At 44.0% G+C, this 17,502-nt stretch overlaps 1 protein-coding gene across 1 annotated transcript in view; it reads right to left on the reverse strand.

Moving 5' to 3' along the window:
* Window positions 1–17,502, reverse strand: part of ppp1r14c (protein phosphatase 1, regulatory (inhibitor) subunit 14C) — a 17,787-nt gene continuing 285 nt past the window's right edge. Inside the window, exons 2-5 of the mRNA XM_058056762.1 lie at window positions 16,363–16,708; window positions 5,643–5,726; window positions 4,679–4,711; window positions 1–2,857 (exon numbers count right to left, since the gene is read on the reverse strand). Coding sequence (XP_057912745.1) covers window positions 2,783–2,857; window positions 4,679–4,711; window positions 5,643–5,726; window positions 16,363–16,605 — 435 coding nt within the window. The 5' untranslated portion in view covers window positions 16,606–16,708 and the 3' untranslated portion in view covers window positions 1–2,782. The remainder of the gene's footprint in view (window positions 2,858–4,678; window positions 4,712–5,642; window positions 5,727–16,362; window positions 16,709–17,502) is intronic.

The raw sequence follows: 17,502 nt of genomic DNA on the forward strand, positions 1-17,502 counted from the left end.
CGTTCAAAGCTGCCAGTCTCCTCCTTTCACACCACTGCTCTTGTAATGGCCCCCAGGAGGGCACTGAGCGTATTCTGCCTAGCAACAGCGTACAGTAGGGCAGTAGGCTAGTCATATGGGGCCAGACTTGCAGCAGAGAAAGGTTACTCATGCGCACAATGAGCAATAAAGTCATACTCTGATGAGTCTCTTGTCCGACTAATCTACTACACAGTGTCTCTTTAAAATGCTGCAGCTTCTCTGCATTTTTATTATCAGCAAAAACAGACCACACACACACACACACACCTTACATGTTACATTTTAAAAACAAGATTGGTTATTGTGGATGTACAGAAAAAACAGCAGCAGCTGGGGGAAAAAAACTCTTAATAAAAAGGTATAAAAAAAGGAACGCGTTTGTGAAATAAAAAGCTTTGGGCCAACAAATGTCCCCTCCCCCTTTCCACGTGCTACCTTAAAAATACATGCAAAGCTTATCCTACAATAAAATACTTGCCATAAATTATAAAATAGCCACCTATTACCCCTGAACTGTTTCTTGAAAGAGAAAATCCTAAAAGGTAGCTCCTCACGAAAGCCCGGCTGCGTCTCGGCTGGCTGCGATGGCCACCTCTCATAGGAAAGAGGACGCCATCTTGGACAACATAGCCGGGCGTCACACAGTGAAAACGCTTTTTCTACACAACCATAACCCGGGAAGGACATGAAAAACAGCACCGTTTTTTTTTTTTTTTAAAGATTTCCTGGATTCTCTCCGACGTCTTAAGTCACGTCGTTTGGAAATGAAAAGTTTATAAAGTTAAGAAGCTAATGTGTGGTTTTTTTTTGCTTGGTTATAAGTATTCTATATCGATACTTTGTCGATGTTGACATACTGATTTTCGCATGCAAGACGGGTGCTTTGCAAACAAAACAAAGAATAAATCAACCACTGACCCGCTTGTGTGTGCATGTCTGCCAGTTGAGGGGTTTACGGATGGACGGAATGGTCCTTAAAGGTCCCCTAGTATCCTAGCCTTTGCCAGTTTGAACTTATTGTTTTGAATGCGTGTTGTCCAATATCTAGCTCTGATACTAGTCCTGTTTAAGCCCTACCGGGAGGGCGGCATTTTGCGTGTCTGTAGCTTTAATGCTAATGAGTTATGTTTGTCTCGAAGAAGCACTATTGTGCACTTTATATATACGGTTGTCCCTTGTTTATTGGTTCCAGACGTGACTGCGATGAATCAATTTCCACGATACAGGGTTACAATGTCAATAAATTGAATATTTTTATAGTTAGAGCAACGTGACCGGATCACAAACGTTAGCAACACTAGTATAGCTACAGTATGTGTGCTAACATACTAAAATGTTGCAATTTCAATGGCTAAACGCTATGACGGCACCACCATCAAACTTACAGCTGCCATGTCCGTAGCTGACTGACAGTTAGCAGAGCTTCAGACTTTAAGATGTGTTGCGAAGCCTGTGGATTTGATGTACAGTCGTCTCTTGCTATATTTGCTAAAATATGCATATTTAAGCAAATTGTACACATTTGTTTTCATATTTTTTTAGCCAAACAAAGCATTTAAGCATAACAATGGCTGAATGAAGTAAAGTAGGAATAGAGTATAATTCACTGATCATGCTCGGGTCTGGAACCAAATCACTACAATAAACGAGGGATGGCTGTAATTAAAAATAAAAATAAAAAAAACAACACATAGGTTGTGGTGTTATTTTATGACATAAAGGGAGGGAGATTATAAATTTGTCTCCCATTTGGTGCTCATGAAGACATATTACATAGAACATCATCCTGTGCATAATAGGGGACCTTTAAGGCAAGCGCGTCCCAATTGTAAAAGAGTGTTGTTGCTCTCCAACAAGTAAGTAGACCCACCTCATCAAGCTGGCCTTCTGCAGTTCCTCAACATAAGAAAACTTCCTCTTTGGGAACACCGTGCCAAACATCAGCCATTTCTAATCATATTTGGCACGCTTCAAGTCATCCACAGTTTCTTCCTCTGGGGAGTTGTCAGTACAGTTCTATGGTTGAGGGCTGGGAAATAGTCCAACGTATCCTGAATGTCCTTTGAAAAGGCAAGCCTGATCAATAAATGCGCGTGAACTTTATAAATAAGCAGATAAAGGATATGTAGTGTGAAGGGAAAAATGAGCGGAAGGCTGCCAATCATACAGGCTTCGCAGTCCTTGCAGAGAACTGCAAAACCCATCATGCCTTGCTTGCGGTGAAAAGTGCACTACAACAGTGGGTTAAATGGTTTCACGAGGAACATTTCTTTTCCGGGGTTATGTGTAAAAACAAAATAAAAACTGCTCTTAACAATATGCGAGCAGAATAAGTTACAGTGTGTGAGGAGAATGAGCAGGACATGAAGAAAAACAAAGCATTTTTCTATCAAGTAACAGCAACACGCTTGAGTAAAAAATAAACAGAAGAGTCCGAGGTGAAGCACTGTGCTCACTTACATAGTGCTTACAGCTAATTTCACAACAAAATGCAGTACAAATGTGTTTAGCTCCTCCCTTTTCTTGACATTTCGAGTCTCTATGGCTGGAAAACGAGCAAACATGGCTCTGAAATGTAAAATTAGGCTACGTACCTTTTTCTTTTTTTTTTTAACAGTCCAGTAATGTTTACTACCCTTGTTTGTTTTTGTGTCGGGGTATAGTCTATTATGCATGATGGATGCTTGAAGACCGATGTACTGGATTGGAGTGGGGGCGGGTCGGGCGCTGAGGAGATGAGACCACGTCGCTTCCCCCGCTATTATAGACCCTTCTTAGACGGAGCGCTCAGTTTCCTCATTCCTCTTATCCTGCCCAGCAACTCGCGGACAAAATCCTGTGGGGGTGGGGTAGCGGTGGAGGAGAAATGTTATGGTAAGAAAGCAGAGCTCATTCATACATAGAAAACAATACTGTCATCATAGGTGGAATTAGAAGTAAAAAAGAGCACGATGCATCCTCCATGGTGTTTACGATACAGTGTCTACCAAGGTGACGTTCACAGCCAAGGTGAGTCGAAGGACACGATGACAGTAGTCATGATATCATTTACCACATCTGCTGTACTGTACGTCTTCTTTAACTCCCCCTGTGACTGTCCTCCTCCCTTTTCTCCTTCATTTCCTATAGTCTATATTTGGCCCTCCAGCTGCTTTCCCGCATCATTCTCCATCACACACACCACCACGTCGTCTCAGGCGCTCTTTTCCGGCAGTGGTTAGCTAGCGGTTATTGCACCAAAGCAGGGGTGTCGAAACTTACATTAGCTGACATGACATTACCTTGCACAAAGACATGAAGTCAGTCATGGCATGTCCGACATGATAAAGTGGAAAAAAAAGGTCTCCTCCCATTGCGTGTGGAAGTGGTAAGCTTTCTTCTTCTTCTTAAGGGGGACCGATCATGCTTTTTCCACTTTTCTGACCTATAAATGTTGATAGAATGTTGTATAATCATGTTAAACGATGCCAAAATTTGTGTTTGGGATGGCTCTGAACGTTCCCTGTGACATCACAGTACAAACTGTACAAGCTGTTAGCTGTACAAGCTGAGTGGGATCAATCAGAGCAGAGTGGGCCCGGAATAAATTTAAACATTTGTACATCCAGCTGGAATGGGTGCAGATTCAGGTAGATCTAGAAAGCTTTCTGTGTGGGTTATTGTGTGGAGCTGCTATTTCCAAGTCCACAACTCAATACAAAGGGCCGAAAATGAGCGCAATAGGTCCCTTTTAAGTTTGGAAATAATACATTCAAGGCTAGCTTGCTGCCGTCTCGAGTCCCTGCATCACAAGAGTTGCTCAATGTGTTGTAAACAATGAATAGGAGTGTAAAGTTTACTATAGGGGTGTTATTTCATGTCTACAGGTCTCTAATAAAGTTAAGAACTGTCATGAAAGTTATGGTGCAACTACAAAAATATACCATTTATTAACATTAAATCCTATATCGTGGAAATTCATTTATCATATTTGGGTCTGGAACCACTTAATCACTTATTTGTGATTTTGTGGGATTAGACCATGCAGATAAAAAAAAGACAAACCATGACATTGTATGGCATATTACCACCACCTACAGACCTGGAGTGGAAATGCATCACCTGACAAGTCAATCAAGTGTCCTGGCTTGGCGAAGGTCTCTCTGGGGACATTCTGTCAATCTATCTTTCCTGCCGCCATTTTTCTTCTTGCATTCTGCCCTTGCTCTTTCCTCACATTTTCCCTCCACGGTCTCCTGTGTGTGTGTGAGGATTGTATTCAAAATGGCATCTGTGCCTCTCCATTCCCGAGGGATTACGGTGTGTGTGTGTGTGAGGCTTACACACATACTACACGAGCTGTCAACCTGGCAGCTGAGGTGGCCAGCGACCTTGTAGTGGTTGCGGGATCACCTAATGCCACCTACTTAAAACAGGAACACCCATATGCAGGTGACAGATGGGGAATGTGATTGGCCTGTTTGGACCCCCTAATCACCAAAAGCGCTTAACCCCACATTCACTGAACCCTCCATCCACTTACACGTATTCTATATATATATCTAGAACTTCCTGAATATCATGCTTCTGTGCACCTGAATGAGCGAGTCATGTGAGGATCAATAATGTCAAGGACGTACTTGACTGATGTAAGTATACATATCAAGGACAAACTCACCTCTGTTGGTTTGTAACAGTCTATTAATGATTCCTGTGGAAAAAGGAAAACATTATTAATAAATCACGCACATGGAATCATGGTGCACTTTTAGCACACTTCCTTTGTACACAAAAATGTAGAATGGGTCAACAGACGACATTTCATCTACCACTTCCTGTGGCAATGATAAGAGCTCCAAAAGTAGGGGTTCAAACTATAAGGGGAGGGGTTCATATGAGGGCAGGGGTGTTCTTATGATATGTTGATTTTTTTCTTTAATATTCATTCATTCATTTTCTACCGTTTATCCTCACGAGGGTCGCGGGGGTTGCTGGAGCCTATCCCAGCTGACTTCGGGCGAGAGGCGGGGTACACCCTGGACTGCCAGCCAATCACAGGGCACATATAGACAAACAACCATTCACACTCACATTCATACCTATAGGCAATTTTGAGTCGCCAATTAACCTAGCATGTTTTTGGAATGTGGGAGGAAAAAAACCCACGCATGCACGGGGAGAACATGCAAACTCCACACAGAGATGGCTGAGGGTGGAATTGAACTTGGGTCTCCTGGCTGCGAGGCTTGTGTGCTAACCACTCAATTATGACTTTGTTTCTCATTAAATTACAACATTTTCTCTTAATATTTTGACTTTATTTCTGTAAAATTACTTTGGATATTTCAATTTTGGGTGTGACCACTCCAGGGTGTACACTGCCTCTCGCCCGAAGACAGCTGGGATAGGCTCCAGCACCTGCTTGTGAGGATAAGCGGTAGAAAATGAATGAATTTTGGCTGTTATGTTTTGGACATTTTCTGTTATTAAAAAAAACAGCCATGCTAAAAAACAAAATGACCATTTAAAGGTTCATGTCCACCATATGTGATCAAGGTAAATGTCGTCAAGTGGCCTCCCCTTGTTTGTTCAGTATACTGCAGTACTTTTGTCCTTATAATGTAGCTTTAATGCAAATGTACCTGCAGTTTGCTGGCTCTCTCGTCATCACTGTTGACCTCCAATAGATCATCAATGTCTATCTCCACCTCCGGCATCTCTTCCTCCTGCAAACAACACAAACACAAATGGTGTAATGTCCCATAATACTGTATGCTCCACAGAGGAACACATGCAAATATCATTGCCATGCTACGCTGTGCTACGCTGTTAGGGTTGGGCTGCTTTGCAGCTCTGTGGTTTAAGGGTTGTACTTTGCTTGGTGACACTTCAAAAGGTTTGCCATCACCACAAGGCCATGGCAGACGCTGCATATCCGCCACCAGACCTCGCCTCAATAATGTCGATAGATAATGAAATCCACTGTACCAGCAAAAGCACACACTACATCTAAGTAGTATTTGTGATAAGGCCAGGAACTGCAAACGAGTGAGGAACTGCACGTCCGTGTAGTGTCCTCTGAAGTACGTCTCAGCGGACTCCTCGGTGCTTTCGCCCCGGAGCCGTCGTTGGTATTCCAGTGCAGGAAGTGCAAGGATGGAAGGACTGTACTTGGCATCACAGCTCCCGGCTTTAAAGCTCCGTCGCTGCGCTTTGACATTCAATGCGAGTTACTTGGCATGCACGAATAAAAATAGCATCCAATTGTACCTTTTGATATTGCAATAGCCAAGGTAGAGGTAGTACAGTTTGGGATACATGTATATTTCAGTGCTCACTTCATTGATATTTCCACCAACACCCCCATTCCTTATCTGTGAAGGCACTTAAAAAGCCGCTAATCATCTGGCCGCTCATTGAAATTACCTGTCATCTTATTCACTAAGCCAGAAGAGCAAAGCAAACTAATGCATGCATATGCTTAATTACATATTCATGGATTTGCATGTTTTTTTCATTTTAATGTACTGCTAAATGCCTGACAAATGTAAAATACACAGTTACAAAATATCAAAGTTGCACTTTCATGAAGCGGCCCTCGCAGGATAACGTTTGGACACCCCTAGCGTATGCTTAGACATCAGTATTAACTTAAAATCGATTGAAAAAAGTGAAAAACATCTTTGTGTGTCAGTCCGTCTGTCAGTGTTGTGTTGTTGGGATGTGAGCGACACAATTGTGCTTGTCAGCAGGCAGTCCGTCACCCTCTGTCACAGAGATTGGTGACAACTGGGGCAGGCATGGCCCACGACTGGAGGCCATTGCCAATGACATACACACACACACACACACACACAAATACACACTTGTGTGCGCGCTTGAAGCTGCCAGCATCAGTCTTCTGCAAGGCTTTAGCGTGCCAGTCAGGCTTGTAAAGAGAAAAGCACTTCGCAGTGACCAGAATGGAAAAGGCACTCAACATGCAGATAAACGCTGAAGTTGGCGCTGATTAAAAGCCTGAAATAGATGATGAGGTCACACCATCCCGAGGGAAACAACATTTTCCGTCTTGTCAGCGGTGAAGGCTTGCTGGGTGAAACCGAAGCATGAAACTCATGTAAAATACATGCTAATATTGACAGTACTGTAAGATGGCTGGAGGTTGTTTGATGTTTGAATATTTCATTCACGAGCTGTAACCCAGGATTATTCTCTGGATTGTTGGATGTGCAACACCACACATTCCCTTACCAAAACCAAGGACAGGTATTGCCAATACCATTCCCTTCTTTATCACCAGTAATTGGTTCCATACCAGGCTGTCTGCAAAGTAGCCTTCCTTGTTTATAAATGCATTACTTTCATAGTTCATAGTGGGCCACACGGTGGATGAGTGGTTAGCATGTTTCAGGCCTGGGTTTGCATCTCTGTGCCAAGTTTGCATGTTCTCCCCGTGCATGTGTGGGTTTTCTCCGGGTACTCGGTTTCCTCCCACATTCCAAAAACATGCATGTTAACTTCATTGGCCACTCCAAATTGTCAATAGGTATGAATGTGAGTGGCCACTCCAGGGTGTACCCCGCCTCTCGCCCGAAATCAGCTGGTTATAGGCTCCAGCATACCCTTGTGGCTCTAGTGAGGATATATGATATAGAAGATGGATTGGTATGTATTGATATTTTCATATTTAGAGCATAGAAAACCTGTTTACGATCTTCTAAATATATATATATATATATATATATATATATTTTTAACATGATTAGAGCCCTCTAGACAGGAAATAACACCCCTATGGTCACCTTCACACTCCTATTTGCTCTTCTTTCCCACTTTTGCTGTTGTTTTTTCCCACTTTCATCTCAAATAATCACTGTCAATTTTCTTTTCGTAATATTATGACTTTATTCTCATAATATTTAGACTTCATTTCTATAATATTATAACTTTTTCTCAACCTCAGAAATTCCAACTTGCCAAGATTTATAAATGTCCTCTCAACACATTTGAATACTCGGTGCTACTAAAATAGATGCTATCTTGCTATCTTAAAATGTTTATTCTTGTATAATTTCGTACATCTTTTTGTCTTCGTATTTTGACTTTTTTCCAATTTCTGTTGTTTTTTGTATAAATGTTCACATTTTTTCAAATTTTTTTGAGAAAATGTTCATCCCGATATCATGAGTTTATTCCATAATATTTTGACTTTATTCCCGTAATATTTTGACTTTATTCCCATAACATTTTGACTCATAACATTAGAACTTTTTTCCACAACCTAATTCTTCAAAATTTGTTGTTTTGCATAATATTATGATTTTTTTAATGAAATATTTTTCCTTTATGCTTCTAAAATTAGAACTTTTCCTCTTAATATTTGTACTTTGCTCTTGTAATATTATTCAGATGAGGCACGTGTCTTTTTTTTTTTTTTATTAGATTTCTTGTTAAATGATATTTTCAGAAGGTGCCACAGGGCGATAATAAAACAACCACGGCCCACAAATGGCCCCCAGGCCACAAACTTGTAGCGTCAAAAAAGACAAATAGCCTAAATCATTACGTCACTCCCACTTGAGCAAACAATGTGGCATTTTAAACAAAGCAAATCTGACAAGCCTGAAGACGGCGAGAGAATATGTTTGGACTATTAATGGCATCACAAACTGGTTAGTTACCACGGTGCTCGTAAATAAGGGTGTTAACCTGGCAAGGCGACGACAGCGTTTATGTAATGAGTGAATTAGCGTATGCATGCATGCATGCGGCAGCAGACAACAACAGCATGTGTCAGACTTTGTTTTCACAGACAGCCGAGCACGCCGCCGGTGCTTTCGGTCTGCTCGGTCCACTGCGAGGTGACGACATGCTAATGCGAGCGAGCCTCGACGGCGCTTGACTCAACTAGCTCTGGTTCAGACTGAATTAAACACCCTCAAATTGTTTTTTCTCACATTCAGACACAGCCCTCATGACACAGTCATGAATCCTTGTATTGGAAAGTGGCAAAAGACGAGATTATAATTGCTGACAATAAACTGGATCTGCTTTCCAGCACGGGTGTGGTGTTGGTTGTATTGTCTACGTGAAACAGCACATCAACAACCTGTAAAACCAATGGCGGCGACCAAAGACGAGTTTTGTTGCCTTTCCACTTCAACGGAGCCACGGAATAATACGTTAACGCCACAAGCAGGCTGCACTCTTTATGCTGATAATAGCTTGTTAGCATAATGCTAAACCATGCTCCGCTCTAAAGCAGTGCTTCTCAACTGGCTTAGCTGCGGGAGCCACCACCATTCCTCATCTCCAGCAGATATCCGCAGCTGTGTGTTGGATGGACGGCACATTAAAAGGAAAACTGCACTTTCTTTGGAATTTAGATATAAAGATATAAAAACAGCTAAAAAGAGGCAGCTAAAAATGCACTTAATGGATGCACCAACAACCCTCCATTTACATAATGTGAATTACATTACTGGCGTAGTGACCTCTTGCCACACCATGCCAGTTAGCTACTAGCTAGCTAGCAATGAGCTTCACCAGACGCCTCAGACCACTACCGAAAGGTAACGTTACATATTGGATCTGCTGCCACTGTTTTGTTTTTGAGTTTGGAAAACGTAACGCTTGGTATAACGTTGCTTTCTATGTTGCTATGAGATATGCTTAAAATGACTACAATAGGGGAAAATACTGTAAGTATCATGAATGTATATAAATCATTGTGGAGGTGTTTGTAGGCGAGATAGGTGTGTCCTATTATGTGCATTAACTAGCTGTAGAGCCCTGTAGACATGATGTAACAACCCTATAGTCACTTTTACACTATTATTCTTTGTTTACATCACATTGCAGGCTATGGGATCACTGCAAGGGGCTTAACAGACATAGCAAGCTAACTAGTTAGCCTCTCCAATTTACTTATTCTGAACATAAAGTGTTTCAAACAGAATTGGAAAGAAGGACAAAGAAGCCAGAGACTTACCACTTCCACACTGAATAAGAGAACAATTTTTTCCTCTATTTCAGCTCTAGCATATAGTAGCGTATAGTATGTGGCTGTAGCTTGTGATTGCTTCTCGTCTGCTCGGTTGAAACGCAACAATTCATATTTTTTGTGTTTTGAGGTGGTATGGTGTTTGACCTTCAACAGTTTCCATTTGACCTTGGAAGTCCATTTTCATGAGGAATATCATTGATGCTATTTGTGGCGGTGGCTAAAGGGAAGTGAAGGAATACTTTGTCAGATCCGCTGCACAGATAAGTAGGTCGCTCTGATGATGGGGAAGGAAGGAAGCGAGGAGGGAAGGAAGGACGTAAGGAAGGAAGATTGTGCAACAGCTCAGCTTATCTTTGAAGGAGCTGAAGGTGGGATGGAGAGCGGCACTGGAGAGCTGAGATGATCGGCTAGGAAGAAACTAGGAGAGGCTTCTTCTGGAAGCTTGTCAAATAGTAGAAGAAGAAGATTGCTAATAAGTGTAGTGTTTGAAGAGTGGCGTTACGGCGGGCCGAAGACACGCGGCGCCAATGATTTGAATTTACAGCAAGGAGAAGTTATAGCCGCTCTTTCCCACGCTGATTCAGCTCTGCTCCAGAGGACATCCTCTACATCACAGTGAGGAGGAAGAACAAAGTGGCCTCAGAGGAGAACGTTGATGCACACTGAAGTTTGATGCCGTTATTATTCATACGCCGCTAGAGACCACATGACAGCCTACCGGCTCTCATCTCAATAGTATAGAAAAGAAACTGGGATATACTTTAGAGAGGTCAGTGTTCAGCTTGTGTAGCATTATTGTCCAAATATCTGGCACCATGAGTTTAGCCCTAGTTAGTTAAAAGTGTTAGGTTGGGTATCACATACATATTACCCAATACCGCTGCCAAATCACAAACTCATAATATAAAAAGGAAAACACATTTTTACCAAATTCTGTGACACACAAATTCATTCATTCATTTTCTACCGCTTTTTCCTCACGAGGGTCGCAGGGGATGCTGGAGCCTATCCCAGCTGTCTTCGGGCGAGAGGCGGGGTACACCCTGGACTGGTCGCCAGCCAATCACAGGGCACATATAGACAAACAACCATTCACACTCACATTCATACCTATGGACAATTTGGAGTCGCCAATTAACCTAGCATGTTTTTGGAATGTGGGAGGAAACCGGAGTACCCGGAGAAAACCCACGCATGCACGGGGAGAACATGCAAACTCCACACAGAGATGGCCGAGGGTGGAATCGAACCCTGGTCCTCCTAGCTGTGAGGTCTGCGCGCTAACCACTCGACCGCCGTGCCGCCCTGACACACAAATATTCATTCTATCCATTTTCTATACTGCTTGTCCTCATTATGGTGGCGGGTATGCCGGAGCCTATCCCAGCTGTCTTTGGGCAAGAGGCGAGCTATACTCCCTGTAGATCAGTGGTGTCCTAAGTGCGGCCTGAGGGCCATTTGCGTTTTTTTTCATTGGCCCACAGCACATTTCATGCTGATATTGTGCCGATTATTATTGGTAGCGATAATTATGTGACATCCCCAATTCATACGCTTCCATAAGCTTCCACCCTGTGACTTCATTTCATGATGTGAATGATCCACAGTGCCAGTCACACACGTCCGACCGTGAGGGGCTAATTTATTGACAACTGAGGTCCATTTGGACTTTCGCCCTCAGTCTCCAATCATCAATAGCAGCCCGAAGGCTCTCACCACCAACGACCTCGCAGTCACGACATCAGCGGGCTTATCTTTGGTGCCAGGGTGTGTCGGCAAATAACTCCAAGCAAAGACGTTATTTTTATAGGATGCAATTTTAAACAGTCTCCAGCCCTCCCCCCCACAGCTCCTCCTCTGTGTGAATGAAGACAGTGTTTGCCATTTTCCGGCCCGAAAGGAATGAGTCTGTGTTTGTACACAGCAGGCTCCAGTTTATAGACAGAGCCCCGCCTCATTTGACAATGAAAGCAGTGATAGACGCGAGAGGAGGATGTCATGGGGAGACAAGAGAGCCGACATGGCTTCCTCTTTCAATGGAGTCCTCAGTCGATCCAAATGTCGTCTAATGACTCATTTGCTGTATGAAAGTGGAGAAAACAGACAGCAGATGAATGAGAGGCAACGCTGGCAAGCTGTGTCGTTTACTTTTCCAACAACATGGCACAACGCTTTTATGTCTGCAGAACCCTTGAACACAACACACAGCCTTAAAAAGACATGCCACACCTCTCCTCACTCTGTTGGGAACTCTTTCACCAGCTGTCGTCCAGACCACTCGCTACAGTAAAAGACCCTCTTGTCAGCGCCTCTTGATTTGTTTTGGGGCAGATGTGTGTGTGTGTCCACAGGTGTCAACACACACATTTCTAAGAATGCAATGATATATTCACATGGAGACAATTAAAAGGACGGCGGCCAAAGGCAGACACAAACAACAACAACGACCTTCCTCCATCGGATTCATACACAGATGAAGGTCACTGGCAATCGACTGGTTCAAACTGCCAGTGGCGGGATGTGTCACCCTAACCCTAACCCTTTTGATTTTATAGTCCACCGGACCCACATGATTGTCGCGCCAGAGCCAGTAGCAAGCTAACATGCTAAGTCAGTAGCAAGCTAACATGCTAAGTAAGCAGCAATTATGGTATATTACTTTCCAACATTCATTCATTTTCTTGTGACTCGTGGTCACCAGCCAATCACAGGACACATATAGACAAACAACCATTCACACTCACATTCATACCTATGGACAATTTGGAGTCGCCAATTAACCTAGCATGTTTATGGAATGTGGGAGGAACCCGGAGTACCTGGCGAAAACATGCAAACTCCACACAGAGATGGCCGAGGGTGGAATCGAACCCGGGTCCTCCTAGCTGTGAGGTCTGCATGCTAACCACTCGACCGCCGTGCCGCCCACTTTCCAATAGCTTGTAGTTTAATATTGACGGTTCATCAACTTTGTTTCCACCTTTGTTTTCCCACCTGTTATTGGCAGCTTCCAATTAACACCCCATCCTCTTTGCACTTTCGTAATTAGAACCCGTATGATAATTATGCTAACAGAGTTATACCAACCCGGCATGACCTGGCATGACTTTGGAAAGACTTGAAACATTCGATGCAGCCGGAGGGTGTACAAGCAAGATAGCATCAATTTAGCCAATAATGAGCTAATCAAGCAGCCTCATGCAATTAGTGACATGCATCATACACAAAGGTGGTTAAAAGTCAATTACAGAAAATACCCAAGTCATAATAGCAGCAGCCGCTGCTATCATCATCAGCATCATTTACCGTACCTACAAAGCATCCTCAGTCCTAAACTGCAGTTATTGCTCTCAGCCTATTGAGCGTCGCTAATGATTTGGCTTCAGTTGCACTGTTTACTCTGTCCTCTGTGACCGCGTGAGGTTCACATGACACGCCGCTGTTTGGCTGTCCTCGGGAAGAAAGAAAGGAAAAACATGAAAGGCGAGTAAGAAATATTGACAAGGTCACACAGGAGAAGTGGGAGTCGAGGGAAAAAGGGGTGGGGGGTGTACAGGAGATAGATACTGTATCTAGAGTCAAGAAAGACTGAGGAGGAGGATGGATGGGGAAGAAACGCCTGGAGACACATCCTTCCTGAACAACAAAAAGCCTTTGCTCCAATTGCTTCCAATACAATATAGAGCATACGTAGACATCCATGCATGTGTTCCAGGTCATCTCTAAACCCACACGAGCCCAGAGGTGCAACACTGTGATGCCCTGAGTGCGTGCAGTCATTGAGCGAGCCTCTATTGATGGCGCTCCATAAAAAAGTAGGACACGGCGGCGTCTCCTGTTACCCGTGCTCGCTAACTCACGCTTCCGCCATCGATTTTTGGCAAAGTTTCTTCAGACAGACTCACCACTACCGTACTCCCTATCATCATTGCACCGGCTTACACTGCAACTGCCCTCTACTCTAAAAGGCAGCAGTTGTACCATTATACCCAACGCATCCTCTGCTTTAAAAAGGCATATATCTGTACCATTACACTGCATGCGGCCTCTGCTCTAAAAGGTAGCAGTTGTACCATTACACCCAACGCATCCTCTGCTTTAAAAGACATATATCTGTACCATTACACTGCATGCGGCCTCTGCTCTAAAAGGCAGCAGCTGTACCATTACACCCAACACATTCGCTGCTTTAAAGGCAGCAGCTGTACCATTACACCTAATGCATCCTCTGCTCTAAAAGGCAGCAGCTGTCCCATTACACCCAACTCATCCTCTGCTTTGAAGGCAGCATCTGTACCATTACACTGCATGCACCCTCTGCTTTAAAATGCAGCAGCTGTACCATTACACCCAAAGCATTCTCTGCTCTACAATGCAGCAGCTGTACCATTACACCCAACACATTCTCTGCTCTAAAAGGCAGCAGCTGTCCCATTACACCACATGCACGCTCCAGCTGTATCCCTACACCACACGCGCCTATTCTTTTTACAGGACATTTTTAAGCCTAAAAACAGAAAGCAAATGGTATTTCCATGACATCAGAAACAGTTGTGAGGAGGCACTAATAGTATATCTTCGTCATTTGCAATTTAAGTGAGTCCAATGAATGCTTTGGTGATGCAACTCATAAACTAATGATAATGAGCCCTGCAAATATATTTAGGCTTGCTAGCCAGCTGACATCTACACTGATTTGTGTGCAGCATTTACACACACGTCAATGAGCGTCTCCTGCATTAGTTTTTCCTATGAAATAGATAGCATGCTTGACCTTTATGCAGCAGCGCTGCACAATCTGTGCCATCTCTCTATCTTACACACACATACACTATCCTACCTCCTTTCGGTGCCGACACGGAGGTGCTAACGAGCGTGGAGGCGGTGCGACTTCCTGTTTACAGCCATGTGACCACACAAATATCAACAGTATGCGTGTGTGAGGCACTAAAAGGCCCACCTGCTCTAACAACGTAACGTTAATCAGCCGTCGTGGAATATGAGACACACTCGTGCTAAAGATAGACATTAGCCAATCGAATCTCAGGTGAAACACAAACCCTGACAGGCGAAAAGCATGTCTGATGTCAACATTTATGTACCGTTGCATGCTTTTATCCAAGAGAAGAGTGACGGGATTAAGTAAGCTCCATACAGAAATGCCCAAGCAGAGATTGGAAGATTGGAACCCAGGTCTTCCCGATCTCCTGACTTTGAGGCCAACATGTCATTGATGCAAATGTTGCACTTTTTCATCAAGTTCAGCCAAACTTTTAGCTGCTTTTTCCATCGCTGGTGGTTCTTCGTTGGGGTTCGCATGTATTTATTTCGGTCTGCAAAGTGGGCATCAAAACCACAAACGAACACAAACATTTGAACGATCCCGGGAGAATCGCAGTGTTAGTGCCGGTTCCCATTGATGCTGGAGACTCGACACTCCGGGTAAGGGAAGAAAGACTTTAGCACTTTCAACCATTGAAAACAAATTGCACTGCTTTGGAGAGAACCACAGTCGGGCAGTAAAAAGCTTGCAAAGGAGGCTATAAAAAGAAAACACGAGGGCAAGGGTTAAGTGGCTTTTGTTGAATGTTAACTTAGCGATGGAAGGTATTATACGTCTGCATAGACGTGTGGGTGCCTTTGTGTGCATATGCGTGTCAGTGTGGACCCTCTGCTGTCATGGAGGGGGGGCACTGGCTGGCAAGGAGACTCACAGCATCAGCACATCCTTTAACCCACTGCCCTTCTTTTCCTAGTCTCCCAGCATCACCACCCCCCTCCCTGCCTCCCCCATTCCCCGTCTGCTTAGCTCTGGCAGCGTGCGGCATCAACACTTGAATGTTCTAAAGATGCCACAGCAGCTTGAGAAAGGTTAAAAGGCTCCAAAAAGGTCACAGAGACCTCACATGGAGCACACTGCCGGTTGATTTCTGCATTAGTACTCTTATTTAGACATATTCTCGCTTCCCCAGCAACATCCTCTTATTTATTTCATCAATGAGTCCAAGTTTGACTGCAGCAATTGTCCGTCTCAGCGCCGCAGAGGACAAAGAGTCTGAATGAATGCATGCGTTTTTTTTCTATATGTCATTTGTAGATGTATTTTTCTGCTGTGGTGTGCATTCAGTGCATTTTAGACACAGTAGAGGTGCAACTATTTCACATAAAACATGCCCAGGTTGCATTCAAGGGCATTAAGTATGTTTTCCCTGCTTCAAACATGCATTCAGTAACGTCACCTCTTTTGCAGGTGTAAAATGAAGACTGTGAATGGAGTCTACTCATGCATGAGAGGCTGCCCCCATCCTCCCCCTCCAGGTTCCCACATGGTTCCGGACGTGTGGGTCTGCACTCACCTCGCAGTCGTACAAGTCGCTGAGCTGCTCGATGATCCACTCCTCCAGAACCAGCCTCTTCCTCAGCTCCTTACGGTCGTACTTGACGGTCACTTTGCCCTGCTTCTTCTGCACCGGGTCGACGTCGGGCGGCCCGCTCAGCGGCGCCGAGCCCACGCAGCCCACCCCGGGCGCGGCTTGGAAGAAGACGCGGCTGCCGGCGGTGGGCAGCGGCGCGCTCGTCTCGGTGCTGGCGGCCGACATGGCGGTAGATTGGCGGGCGGGCGGGCGGGCTGGACTGGACTGGCTGGTGAGGAGGCGTGGGTGAGCGGGTCGAGTGGGTGCTGCGGCAGACTGTGGTGTGGACCTGGGCTTTTAAACAGCTGCTATTTAAAGCGCAGACGGTGTAGTGGGCGGGGCTAATGCTGCAAGAAATGAGCAACTCGAGCACTCCATTTAGTATCTATCTATCTAGATTAATGCTTCATTCTCCAATAATAACCGCTATAAACGAGGGACAACTGTATATGCTGTAGATCTAAAAATCATACAAAATCATAATATATGTCATATAAATAATTGACTGCAGTTTCTTCAGACAGTGGCTTTACTCAACTACAGAGAGCGCTGCACATCTACAAGGGAAATCGGTTGTCTGTTCATTAAATATAGATTTTCCATACAAATTGTATCTAATTAATATATACAGCATAAATCATAAATCAACATGATTTTTACAGTGCATGGGTCAGCACAGTTTCTTTTCAATGGTGTTGAATAAATATGTCACCATTCATCATGAACACCACGATTAACACACACACACACACACACAGAAACCCAACGGCAGTACTTTGGGTCATACGTTAGCTAGTCATTAGCGCCCCCTATTGGCTCACTTAGGTAAGTGTTGCAATGCGAGCATCAGAAAAGATGATACTGGAAAGCTCAGAAATGGTCATAACAATCTATAGGACTAGGATTAGGTGTGTAGGGTGTGGTCACGTCGTCCACACGGCACAAACTAGTCACCAAGGAGGGTGAGGAGAGAGGAAAAGGCTATAGGAAGCCGTATTTTTCTTGAACGCTTTGGTATATGTCATATTTTTCCATTATGCTCAGTTTGCCACCCTGTTCTCCCCAATAAAGTAATCCCACCAA

Source organism: Doryrhamphus excisus, chromosome 19 (assembly GCF_030265055.1).
Source record: "Doryrhamphus excisus isolate RoL2022-K1 chromosome 19, RoL_Dexc_1.0, whole genome shotgun sequence".
Taxonomy (NCBI): domain Eukaryota; kingdom Metazoa; phylum Chordata; class Actinopteri; order Syngnathiformes; family Syngnathidae; genus Doryrhamphus; species Doryrhamphus excisus.